Raw genomic sequence first — 13,720 nt, forward strand, 5'->3', positions numbered from 1 at the left:
TCTTTGATGTTCTGCAGATCAACACTTAAAAAGAGTGGGTGTGGTGGTCATTTCAACTACACACTGCAGACTTTTAAAGTAAAGGGATGATGGTGGCTGGCTGTCTTGAAGCAGGTGAGAGCACACTCCTCCGCCAGTGATGATGTCAAAATGTCCAAAGGAGCCTCAGCTAACTGATTGGCTGATGTTTTAGGACATGGATATGAACATGTGCCCGTCAGTTAGACAGGAATGTTGCCAGACTCTGCAGCTTTTCACATATTGACATCCTCTGTAGATGCAGACGGTGGCAGGTGACCCCTCTGGATACCAGAGTGAGGGTGAAAATCTTCTGGTTAAGTGGCAACTTGGCCTCACGCGGTGTTTGGCTGCTCCTGATTTGGTTGCCCGTGATGCTCTGAATAACTGAGCCACATATTTCTGCTGTCGTTGAGGCCTCTGTCCAGTCTTTGTTCATGCTTCCTTGTCACCTGATGGAGAAAAAAACAACCTCTTTGGCTGTGAGTAGATTTTCAGTGTTGTTGGATCACCTTATTAGTTTGGAAGTTTTAGTGGGTTCACATGACAAGTAATCTGTGGCACTGGGTCACACACTAGAAGATTTGTAGCTAGACTTAACCCATTGATCTGTCTGATCTTTATCAAAAGATTTGCTGATCTTTTTGTTGTCTTTGTGGTTTTTAGATAGGCTAGTTGTCAAATTTGCTATTCTATGATGTGTGTTCCTCAAGATTGAAGTGGTTTTCCAAGGTGGCAGTATTTCTGAAAATATGCCAGTGTGTGCATTCCAGACATTCCTGTAAAACTGCTGCAGCTTCCTCAATCCACACTCGAACACTTTAAGTTGTTTAATCATTTTTTTCTCAGCTGGGAGTAAGTGGGGGTGTGGAAACGGTGAAATATGATCTGATAGACCAAAAATGAAGCCGTGAAAGGGCTTTGTAATTCCAAGAAATGTTTGTATAAACATCTTTTTTTTTTTTCCTCTGGTGGAGATATGATCAGGCTGTTGGAATATAGATGAAAGAGTTCTGTGGGCTGTTTGACTAAAATAACAAGCTGCAATGAAAACACGAACGATTTTTCTTGTGATTGCTTAAAAACTACTGCTGCATATGAGCATCAAGCATCATTGTTGTGAACACAGTTGTCCTCTCTTTGTTTCACTGGAGTCTTGTGTCCGGTCAGCACAGAACAAGGTCCAGTCATCTGAAATGTTTTGATAAAGCAGGTCTGTCTGTGGACACATCAGTTTCTTGTCTCTTGTTGCTGTAGCTTCAGTGTTGCTTCAGCCTCTATATCCTGCTGCCAAGGTCCATCCGTTACTCGGTTGCTGCAGGTGCACAGGCAAAGATGGCTGACATTCACTTCCCTCGCTGTTTTTCTCCCGGTTAGGCCTGTCTCAAGCAAACCAGTGGCTCTGTCCCTCTGGTTTTGTCAGCAGTGGTATTAGGAAAACTAAAAGTGGTCAAAATATTTGTTAATTCACCAAGGAGAGAACACCTCTTGGCATATAGCGCAATTTAATTTTAAGTCAGGTCAGCAGATCAAGAGAAATAGTTAAATATTTTGGATTTGTCCCCAGATGCACAGACATCGAAACCGATATTTAAAGAGATAACATTTTAAATATAAGAGCGTACAATAAGAGTATAGTATGAACTCGGGTAACAAGTGTGAGTGCGCTCAAAACTTTGCATGTTTATGATTGGGCTCTCACAATAACTGCAAATTTGTAACATTTTGGGTTTAGAATAGCCACTGTTGCTCTTATTAGCGCTCTTATGGCTGATTCTCTGAACAGTTTGTTGAGACTCATAATCTTTTCTTTTTCTCTCTTGCACCTCTTTTCCATGTGGAGCTGCTTTGCAGAAAAGCAGATAGACACAGTCCATTGGTACAAAACTAACAAAAAAGTTGAGCTATTTTCCTATCATTTCTTAACCATGTTCATGCATTCTCAAACATATCAGTGACCGCAGGTGTTTTCACTTTTTTTATTGTGAATTGATTTCTCGAAGCCTGTAGTATTTCTAAAATTGTATACTTTAGATTGTTTATGAAAGAAAATACTCATAAAATTTTAAATTGTTTGTTGTTTAGAAGGAAAACTTTCTTGGATAATTTGACATTTTAGTGATCTGCTTTGGGATGTACTCTGTTCTGTTGTATACTGTATAAATGAGCTCACAGTTTTCTTTCTCAAGACCATAAGAGACCATATGTAGACACTTTTTTTGTTGCAATGTATTTTGACCTCATATCGGGGGTTTAGAAGATTTGCAAGAGTCACAACTTTAGTGCAAAGTTGAAAATACATCTCAACTGTGTTCATATTTCTGACAAACTACCACAGAAATGGCTAGAAAAAAACCAACCAGCAAAGAAAAAGAGTACAGATTTGTACACTGAGGAACTAAGGAAGCACTGAAAGAGAAATTGCAAAATGCCTTATGGTGTCTGACAAAGAAGTTCACTGCACCCTGAAAGAAACTATAAGAAAATGGAAGTAATGATGATGGAAAAAGGTCTGGAAGTAAGCAGAGGTTGTAAGCTGGTCTGAAGGATTGCATATCTGCAAAAATACTTCTGCTTCATCGACAGAACAAAAATTGGACCTATGATGACTGGAAACACGTTTACTGGACCGACGAAAGCAAGTTTGAAGTATTTGGTTCAAATCATAGAGTCAAAATCCACAGATAAACTGGTGATTGTCTTAATTCACCATGCGTAACACCTGCAATAAAGAATGGAGGCGGTAGTGCCATGGCATGGGGATGTTTTGCAGGTGAAAGAATAGGAGATGTGTTTGAAGTAAAGGGTATCACAAAGAAGGAACAGTAGCACTCCATCCTCCAGCAGCTTGCAGTTCCGTCTGAACGAAGACTTGTGGGTCCAAAGTTTGTTTTGCAGCGAGGTAATGACCCCAAGCCTTCTTCCAAGCTCCGTCAGGATTACCTGGACAGAAAAGAAGAGGAAAGTGTGCTGCTTGTGCGGGATGAATTGGATCAATCAGTCAGAAAAGTGGGTCCCACGAATCAGCAGTTTCTCACTGATGAACTTAAGAAAGCTTGGAATGCACTTCCTGGCACACACCGTACCTTAAAAAAACTTGTTGAACGAATACCTCGTGTGTGTCATGCTGTTGTTAAAGCCAGAGGAGGTTCCTTTGAGGAAAACAAATGCGTTATAATTGCAGTAAAAATGTGCTCTGATAAGTGACTCTTTATGTAATAATCATGTTTAATTTGTTGCGAAGTATTTCTGCCTGTTAGCATACGGTACTTTATTCATGAATCTACACGTAGTTTTATGCATCTGGCCTCGGAGCTCTACATTTAATGTTTTTTCCTGGCAAAAAGCTAATTTCAGACTCAAGACCAATTCCGCACTCGTTCAGAGAGTAGTGTTGCTGCTGCCTTAAAAATAACCGTTGGATGTATTGTAGTTTACGTGTGCCTTAAGAACTTGCAGTCCTAATGAGTTTCAATGGGTAATGTGGAAGAGCAGCCATGGGGTGAGATGTAGAACGGCGCGTTAGTCATTCTGAGGGGGACTCATACTTCTGGCAAGTGAGCAAAGCTGACACCTCCCATCCCTTTGAGTTGGCATGAGGTGTCTCACTGCTGCTCAATGGAAACCAACAAAGGCCTCAATAACTAAGAGACATCAAATGTTGGTTCGTCGTGTGGAGAGAATGTGTAAATATATCTTCAAATGTGTCCTCGTGTGTTTTTTTTCTTCTTTTTTTTCCACCAGTCTCTTTCTTTTTCTCTCCCCCTGCCTTCCCCCCTTGCGGGGGAGTTAGGCTGTTGTCATGAAGCGCTGTTCCTCCGTCAGCTGATCAATATGTTGCTGTTTTTTCTCTTTCAGAGGAGAAGACACAGCTGGTTCTAAATGTCGACAAACAGCTTGAAGAAGTCAGAGAGCTGGTATGTCTTTGATCAGTAATTTTCTCCTCTTCCCATTTCCTAAATTATGAATTTGTTTGTGTGTGTGTGTTGGGGGCGTGGGGGGGCAATTTTCTCCGGCACTAGACAACAGCACCTGTATTATCCTGGTGGTGACATGACATGCAGACACGCACGCACTTCACATTGCAGAAAGGAGGCTTCCTCCTCACATGATTACTTCCCAGTAATCTGCTTTTAAGTGACACCCCTATGACACATTTCAAGCCATTATCTTGAGGTGGGAGTCTTCATGCTGCTGTAAAAATAAATAAATTATTAGATAAAAAATGAGTAGTCACCTGACAGAGACAAATTGTCGTCGCAGTTGTGTTGTTATGACATAGTTATTAGTTTTCTCCAAATGTGCCAAGGTGAGATCTGTCTACCGATGCATCAGATGTACTTTTACCTCATCAGATGTGACATTGTTGAGCCTGTTCGTGTCATTGCAACGTACAGGACTTCATATTTGATGGTGTATTTATTTACAGAACCGCCCCACTCTCTCGCTGCTTTTATCACAGCTGAGTGGCGTGAGCAGGATCTACACTGAAACACATTAAAGCTAATGCCGCTGAAGTTGCTCATTTTCAATCTTTTTAAAGTTGGATATTTTCAGAGTTGTTTCAGTGATGATAATCTTTTTGTTTGAGAACCACGACAAAGAAATCAGGAATTGATCAGGAATTCTGATCTTTTCAGCACATCGAGGCCTAGATTTTAGTGTTCTTTTATTCATTGCTGTAAGAAAAGTCTTAAATTGACCTATTTTTAAGGGTTTCTACATCGACATCATGAAGTAAATTCAAATAGTGATGAGCTCTGAATCTGTTGATCCTGCAGTGAATATTCCGTCCTAAGTTTGGGTTGTTAAAACTGACAGGAAAGTTTTACCAAGGTGGGACCTTGGAAGTGTTTGGCCATTACATTAATCGGATAAACTGTGGGTTTTAGCTGGAGCAGATGGATCTGGAGGTGCGAGAGATCCCCATTCAGAGCCGAGCCATGTACAACAGCAGGCTGAAGAGCTACAAGCAGGAGATGGAGAAGCTCGAGAAGGACTTTGTAAGTACACACCGTAAAATTTTTTCGTTAATTAGTTTCAACTCTTTATCCACAAATATAGAAAAATTCACATGTATGCTCACTCAAACGTTGTCCCAAACAAACCATTTGTGATCTGTAAGCACCGCAGTTTACTCTCTCAACTTAACTTTTCTTCTTTCTTTGACAATCATTCTCTCCGACACAAACATTCCAACACTTCAGCGCAGCGGTTTATCCACAGAGGTTAATTCGCAGCTCATATTTGAGCGAGCAAGCAATGCCCATCGAGAGCGGGTTGTGTGTGTTTGTGTTGCTGCTGCAGAATCTGACCTTGTTAAGTAATTCATAAATCACTGTACGTCTTGACTTCATTTGAAGCTACTTCTGGTAAAGCTTAATGAACAGTCTAGTCTTTTGGGTCGCTTGCTTTTAGCCCATATTGTTGTATACCAAAATCATTTATAATGCTTCGCTTGATTGATGTTATGATAGAAATAAGCCATTATCCTGGGCAAATCAGCTTTTTGTCCTATTCCCTTAATCTTATAACTAGTATTTTTTTTTTTTAATAAAAGTTTTATTACAATCCATAAACTGTACAAATGTGTATATATATATATATATATATATATATATATATATATGTTCATATGTTTCTTTGTTGTGTCTATTGTTATTTTCTGTTGTCCCTTTTGCTGTGCAAATGCTCACAACAAAACAAACCCACAGTGTAAATACAGCTGACCTTGAGCTCGAGGGCACACTGTTTTTTCCCGTATAGGTCAGTTTTGATTTAATTTGTATCCACAACTTCATAATTGATGGAAACGATACACACTGAACTGAAAAATACATTTGTTTTGTTTAGTTTTCAATCAAACACAAACCTATTCCAACTTTCTATCTATCGAGGACTTTTTTTCATTGCTAGCTGTGCGACTGCAGGAAACGGCTGTGATCAATGCAAAACTGATCATTAAAGATGCACAATTAAAACGAAATTAATACAAAAGTTGTTTGGACCATGTTTAAATAAGGTAGAACATGAGAAATGTAATATTTTGAAATGTCATACAAATAACATGCTTGAATAATGACATACAGCCAACCTTTTTGTATTGATATGTAGGCTGTGGGAATACTCGCCAAGGAACAGAGACACACAAGCTTTGATTTCATTCTTATCCTTATTTAAAACCTTGTTCAGAATCAGAATCAAGTTTATTGCCAAGCAGGTTTTCGCTTACAAGGAATTTGACTTGGTGTGTAGTTGGTGCAAACAATATAGATATATATACAGAATCCAGATATATCTACAATATAGACTATTGTTTTGTCATTATGTAATATAATACGGTTCAAAATAGTTTTTCAAGTCCCAAGTAGATTGTTCTTCAACTATCTCGCTGCTCCAAAGGCACAAAACAACCAGCCAAACATGCATGAACAACTCATTTGGATGGCGACACCACGTGCTAGTGATCTGCGAGCGCACCATGAGACGTGCTATCTGAGATCACAGGAGTTCCTCGTGCCAGGACACGTTGCTTTCCTCACCCTGGGCATTTAATTGGCTGATGATAATTCGTTCACGTTTCTTCTCTCCTCACGTCCCGTGTTTATCATCAAACACTCGGCACCTGCTGTGGCTGATGTTGCTGCTAATTTTTGTGACTTGCATATTTATTCCTGTGTTACGGGAATTCGTAGAAGACGTGTTTGTTGAACCTGGAAAGAAGTTAGCATTCTTCCACCCACTTTTCAATGCTTGACCTTGTATGCACTGTACACAAACAGAATATGATTACCATGTAATCCTCTTTTGCTTGCCACTGTATGTGTCTTGGTCCACAAAACGTTAAGGCAAAGCAGGAGGTAGTCCTACTGTACAGGAAACAGAGATGTTGCTTTGCATCAAACATGGACTACCCTGTTTGAGAGTAATTTAGATTTTTACTCCTCAGCGGGTGATGTGGTCATATCAGTGCACATTCAAACTAGGATCACCCACCTCACATAGTTATCTCTAGTATATCTTGTTTCCCTGACGCAAGTGTTCTAATGGCAAGGACTTCAGCTCCCTCAGATGTGTTTCAGATGTGCCAAATGCTATAGCCAAGCTCAGTCTGACTTCCTGCAGGCCAAAGAAGGACATGACACTCAGCTCGAAAGGCATCCAGTGGAAAAAAGGCAATCTCCTTTCTTTTTAACATAAAAAGCTCTCTCTTTGTTGTGCTTTCCGTGGATATCAAGGCCTTCCACTCCCTCCCTACCCAATCTCTCCGAACTTCCCACCCCCCACTGGCCTCCCACGGGTGTCTCCCTCCTTAACCTGCTCTCTCATCCTCTCATTCACCCATGGTTTGAAGTATTCTCACCACCGGTGTGCCAGCTTGAGACTTCATCCCTTCTCCTTTCCAGACAGGGCAAGAGTTGACCTCGGCAACCCATCCATTTCATCCAGGAAGACAACTTATCAAACAGCCATCCCTAAGGTGTATACATGAGCTTTGTTGCCGTGGCCAAGAGCTTCATTCTGATAATGGAGCAGACAGTGGGGGTCTTGAAGGTGCAGAGCCAAGACAAAAAGACGCCAACCAAGGGGATAGCAGCCTGACACCCCACCCCCTCCCAAAAAAAGAAAGAAGTTTTTCAAAAATGAAAAAAGGACAATGACAAATCCTATTTGATAGGGATTGCATGTTCAAGTCAGAGCAAGCAGAAAGGCATGGCTTTTAGGAGTGGCTTTGATCAGGGAAAGAGGACGCCCAACTTAAGCTTGATTTAATGAAATCTATTTACACGCACAATTTTCAAGGGACCAGTTTAGGTCCCTCTGAGACCCTGCAGACTTCTACCGTGTGACAAAAAGAAAAACACAGTCCGGCTCGACGGTGTGACTCAAAAAGTTCCATTTTTAGATGTCAGCCGTAAGCTGTCATAAAGCAGCTCTGGCTGAAAGATGTGGAGATGGTTGTGTCAGGCTCGAACACTCTCTCAGTGCATATTTTGAATATCAAAGCTCCTCCTTTCTTTCTCTTTTCAAAGTTATTCTTCGTCATACTGTGAGCTCCGTGGTTGAACGTATTCGCTAAATAAAAATGGATAAGACTGTTTGCAGAGTACCAACTTCCAGGGAACCTTAACATTTTTCAAGGCGGTCTTCGGTGAAGCTTGATACAACGCAGAACTGAAACATCTGATTTGTTGATTTATTTATTTATTTTTTTTGTTTGTTTTTAATTGCCAAGGCTTTTAATTTTTTGATTATATTCACTAGAATATTAGCTCATTAACCAGTATTGACGATAACTGTAAGCTGCAGTGAGTCCTGCCATTACAGGACTGGTGATGGAGTAATTGAAACAACTTTCCAGCCGATACCAAAATTTTTTATCTAAAATCAAAATGTAAATTACTCCACACTTCCCAGAATAATTTCTTTCTATTTTCTTTGTTTATGTTAAAACTTAAAGGTCCCCCCCCCACCTTTTTATTATTTTTTGTTTACAGCCTTCCACCTTGCACTGGCTTACATGCTTTTAGCTCTTTTTGCAGCAGATGGCGGTGTTGCTCTAGGAATTATTTTCTCCGCTCAGCGTACGTGACAAGAGCAACATTGAGCTCCTTCACCGAATACTTTGCCCTTCTGAAAACAAATATTTCCACTTACTACTGTGTTCTCTGTGTTTTCTTGGAGAGATTTAAGACGGTGTAACAATAACAACATCGGTATGAGATGTCTTCCATCACTGACTTCCAGTTCTGTGTGTTTTCATCATGTTTTCTTTTCCCAGTTATGTCCTGAAAGTTAATCAAAACAAAAATTAGAACGACCTCGTGGGATATAGTTTTCCAGTGGCATTGTAAACATTTCATACTGCAGGTTTAGCTTATAATCAAATTCCCTCGTAAATTACTCTTTCTGAGGAAAAAAAAATAAAAAGCAAAGAAGACTTGTCCAGTCTGAGATGCTTTGTGTTAAAACATCCTTGACTCTAGAAAAAAAGGTTAATTAGTTGTCATTTAATATCAAGCTCTGTTAAGTTTTATTGTTCAGGTCTTCACATTTCTCCATCTTTAAATGGAAATTTGTCCCTCTGATGGTCAAGGCAGTTTTATTGATGGCAAAAGGGCCATTGTACAAGTCGTCTGCTTTTTTAATTTTTAATTTTGAATGGAGAGCTGAGGTGGATTCGTCCTAAGATGTAAACAAATGTTCCATCAAGGACCAGACAAAGCTGTGATTCATTTCCACACATCAGTGTTCCTTTTGAAACTCATATTGTATCGTTGCCAAGCCTTTACGTGAGGTTGGTAAATATGCTGTCACAGCACATAATGCACATTATTACGAGATGTGAAAATGTGATACGGTCCAATTTGTATTCATCTGAAGTACAGTACTTTAAACCAGTGTGTTCAGCGAGGTTTGAAATGATGATGGGATGATTTCTCTCCATCTACTACTCATTCCTGGCTTTATTTATTCCATTATGGATCTCCAAAATTAAATCGCGAGGCCTGCTGTCACAGGGATACAACTATCCCTTCCTAATTTTCAGTTGTCTGTTGGGTATTGTTTGGAGCTTCAGTCATGGTCAAGGAGGATGTCTGGACTGCCTTTTGCTTTAATAAAAACCTTTAGCTGGAATGCTTCCTAGTGTCTGCCCTGGGAGATAATTAATGCATTTCCAAAGAGTCAGCCAACCTTGAAATATTGAACAGCTTATTTTCTAGGTACGCTGTGGTGAATGAAATGGAAAGACTGTCTGTACTGAATATTTTTCTCTCTCTCTCTCTCCATACATATATATCTCCATTTCATAAGTGGCCTTATAAAGATAACTTGAAATGCAGGTTTTAGTTGGGCCAATCATTGAACTCCTTCAGTGATTTAGCTGGACCTTTTCAAGCTTGTTAAAGCTTTTGAATGTGATAAATGTTTTAATTAAAATGTGTTAATACAAATGTTGTGCATAATTTAATGATTCAAATTAGGTGTATCAAGTGGGAACGCACCACTGTGACCAAATGGAGTAGTTGAATAGGAACAAATGAATGACTTGATATTACCACACACGGTTCAGATCTGTGTTGATCTTGCTCTTGAGAATTTGTCCATAAAGTTCTTTTACTTGCTTCCAAACTGTTGAGCCTCTCGTTGCCTCTTTATTTGGGGGTCATCTGCGAGCTGTTTGCTTGCTTTTTTCTTTCTTTCTTTTAAATTTCAAGAAAATATAGTAAGTGCAAAATGGGTTTTAAATTCAGAGCTTGAACTGTGTCCCCACCCTGAATAAACCAATCAAATATTTAAAAAAAAAAAAAAAAAAAAAAAGGACGTTATGATAAAATTTTTCAAACTTGCTATCATGAACATTTCAAGGTTGCAGAGACTATACAACTAATGTTGAAGGGTGAATCGTGTTTGGAGAGTTTACAAAGTCATTCATTAGGAACTTTTGTGTTTGTATTTGTATTAAGATGCTCTGACATCTGAAATGTTGTTGATGCTGATAATTATGTCTAGATTAACGTTTTTGAACGAAGTTTTTTAGGACACTTTAACTTCCTGAGTGATCGTATGTTAGTGTTGTTGTAATCCTTGAAGGGTTCTTGTTTTTTGCCCCTTGTCCCCATTATGATGCCTCAACATGACAGACCAACATGAGTTGAATGTTGTACACTTTAAATCGCCTTACGTTGCCAAGGCTTACGTGTTCTTATTAGACACAGAGGAGTAAAGGCAGATTGAGTCTTTTCATAGTTTGTTGCTTAACAACCCAACAACATCTCAAAAGTCTAATTATTCATAACTACTTATAAAAGGACTCTCTCAGTTGTCAGGGATTTTTTTTTTTCTCCTACATTTCCGCTGCACCCAGTGCAGATTTAAGATGTAAGCAAACCGATCGACACTCTACTTATAAATTACAGCTTTCATTTGGAAGTCATCGCGCACAGTACGTCTTCCTCAAGTCCTTTGTGGATTTGTGGCCACGGAGGCTTTTCCTTGTCTTCTTTATGGACATCGAGATCGGATTCATTTTGTGGATTAGCTCTTTGTCACTCGTGTGAAATACTTTTTTTTTTTTTATGTGCTTGATGGCGTACTGGCAGTGGGTGGACAAATCTAGGTTGAAGGACAGTGTCATAAGGACAGAGAGGACGTGCCACGTTGTGTGTCATAATTGAGCAAACTGTGGGATAAACACTTCCAACTGACAATTATTTCTGGTGTTGTTTTTGCTGTTCAAATGTGTCGATCTTGTTTGAGATTTATTAAATGTGATGTGCATTTTGACATGAAAGAAACTCACAGCACACTGTTAATCATCATTAAAAAGTGACTGATTGCAAAATAGAAGTATTGTTTATGCTTGATGCGATCAGTTCATGACTTTAAGAGCACGGCAGTGCTGTCAGCCCGATGTGGCAAGCAGTTGAATGTTGAAAACTTTAATTTTTCTGCCCCTACTATATTGGTGTGTTAGAATTAACAATTGAAAACTGCTATGAAAGTAATTTGTCTGGTTATTGACCAAAGAGACCAAAGTTATGGCGTTGAACTCATTCTCTTAACTCACACTGACGGGTGATGAACTGCAAAGTTATCACAGAGAAGTTTGCAAACCACTTTGGAAATATGATGAGTATCAAAAGTAGTTTCCAAAAAGCAGACATTACAATAAGTCTGTAAGTCTGTAGTCTATAAGTTTGTAGTCACTAACGAGAAGAGTTCTTGTCATGGGTCAACTCCCAGAAACTTCATGGCCCCACATTTCTAAGTAGATCAACCCCCTACTGTCTCTTGGTCTCTTTATGTTAACTCTTGTTTGTATGGAGGGGATATCTGCATTACGCCTGAAGCGCTGGATTTGTTTGTCAGTGTGCAAATTTGGCCGTTATCCTTTCACACGATCATTTCCTACCCTCGCTTATCTCTCCTGGTCCCTCCAAAGTCACCGCACTTCCACACACACTGACAGCGATCAGGATAGCTTTCAGACGCTTGTCTGGCTCAGTCTACCAAGAAGCAAAAGCCCTCCCAGGTCCCCACACTGTCCTCAGGGCTTGTGTGATTGAGTGACTGGAGAGAGTGGGGGCCAAAGATAATAAGCGGGGAATATAAAGACATGGGGCGATGATATGATAACACCCCCTCCTCCCTCTCCCCTTTCCACCTCCCCTTCACTTTTCTTTCTGTTCTTCTTTCTGTCCTACCCCTGATTTTCATGCATCGAGCCCATCCCATGCACTAGTGTAAACCAGAAGTGACATGTGACACCCACTCCCCAGTGATGTGCTGACAGGCTGCTACTAGAATAGGTGACAATGTTTTTCTTTTTTGCCAGACTGGCTTAAGTATGGCGAAGGGATTCATGAAGTATTTATGAAATATATTATGAATCACTGGGTCTGTGTTTTTTCTCTGTATTTTAGGCAGTGGCATTTGATTTTTAATCAGTAAGCCTCAGAGAAGGCAGGACTGAGGAAGGGGATAAATAGATGAGGAACTCTTTACATTTCATCTTTACTGGTTAATAGTTCCATGTTTACAAATGTTTTAACCTCTGCTCACAGCCTCTTCACACAGATATGCACACACACACACACACACACACACACACACACACACACACACACACACACACAATTAAACTTAGTTTCTGCCTCTCATCGTAAGTGTTTCTAATGAGGGAGCATGCCAGAAAAAAAGGGGATGTGTTTTTGCTCTCAGCGACCAACAATTTAGCCTTTTCTCTGGTGTTTTTGAAGCCTGCAGTGGAATCTGGCTGTGGCCTTGATCAGAATTACATTGTGGAAGATGAATTAAGGGTTTTTTTTTTGTTTTTTTTTTCAATTATCCCAGAGGTTGGCCAGCATTAGAGCATCGGCTTACTCCTGCAGTGAGACTAAACTCTTTAGTTTTGTTCTCCTCATCAGCAGAGGGCAATTGTTTGTTCTCTGTTGTCAACATTTGCATTTGTCAACATGTTTGCCATTATATGTTTTTATTTTGTTTGGAAATTGTCCATTTAACAGATATCATTTCCCCCAACTGCTTGTTTGAAAAAAAAAAAAAAAAGATCAAAATGGTTAGTAAATTAGCATTGTTTGTGTTTAATTTGCAGTTGATAATCACCAGAAAATATGTGATTTTGTTCTTGTATCAGTTCTGCTGTTTATTCCTGTGTTGAATTTAACATTTTTTCCCCCTTGCCCTTACATTTAAGAGGTAGAAGCAAATCTTCTCTGTTGCCTTTAGTTGGCCATTTCTCATCATTTTTTAGCCACCTTAAATTCCACTGCAGAACCCGCAGACACCCAGGAAACTGTTAAGTGTATTGGGAAGTTCAGGAGGGCACATGTTGGAAGAGCTTTGGAAGGGGGCCTTACTGGCCTCATCAGCATTTGAATGTGTTCCAGCTAGTGAAATAACAAAGTATACATAAATGTATAGAGATAATGATCTGTCTAAGTCTCTATGTGTTCTGCTATATTCTTATGCTAATGAGCTAGCTATTCAGCAGCAACAATGGTCACATTACAATAAAAGGCAAAGCACTGAAGGAGATGGTCCTCTGTGTGCGTGTCCACTGATGGACGTGCACGTGCACATGCTCAGCAGGCCCGACTCCTCTCCCTTTGTGTCTAGGTTTTTTTCTTTTTTTATTACATTTTTCAATTTTAGATAACACTCCAAGAATAGACAT

At 39.7% G+C, this 13,720-nt stretch overlaps 1 protein-coding gene across 5 annotated transcripts in view; it reads left to right on the plus strand.

Annotated features, from left to right (window-relative positions):
• Positions 1-13,720, plus strand: part of vti1a (vesicle transport through interaction with t-SNAREs 1A) — a 113,280-nt gene that overhangs the window by 4,542 nt on the left and 95,018 nt on the right. For all 5 annotated transcript variants that reach the window (XM_075458105.1, XM_075458106.1, XM_075458103.1 and 2 more), the window contains exons 2-3: positions 3,877-3,935; positions 4,911-5,021. In XM_075458105.1, coding sequence (XP_075314220.1) covers positions 3,877-3,935; positions 4,911-5,021 — 170 coding nt within the window. The remainder of the gene's footprint in view (positions 1-3,876; positions 3,936-4,910; positions 5,022-13,720) is intronic.

This window comes from Odontesthes bonariensis, chromosome 23 (genome assembly GCF_027942865.1).
Source record: "Odontesthes bonariensis isolate fOdoBon6 chromosome 23, fOdoBon6.hap1, whole genome shotgun sequence".
Classification (NCBI taxonomy): domain Eukaryota; kingdom Metazoa; phylum Chordata; class Actinopteri; order Atheriniformes; family Atherinopsidae; genus Odontesthes; species Odontesthes bonariensis.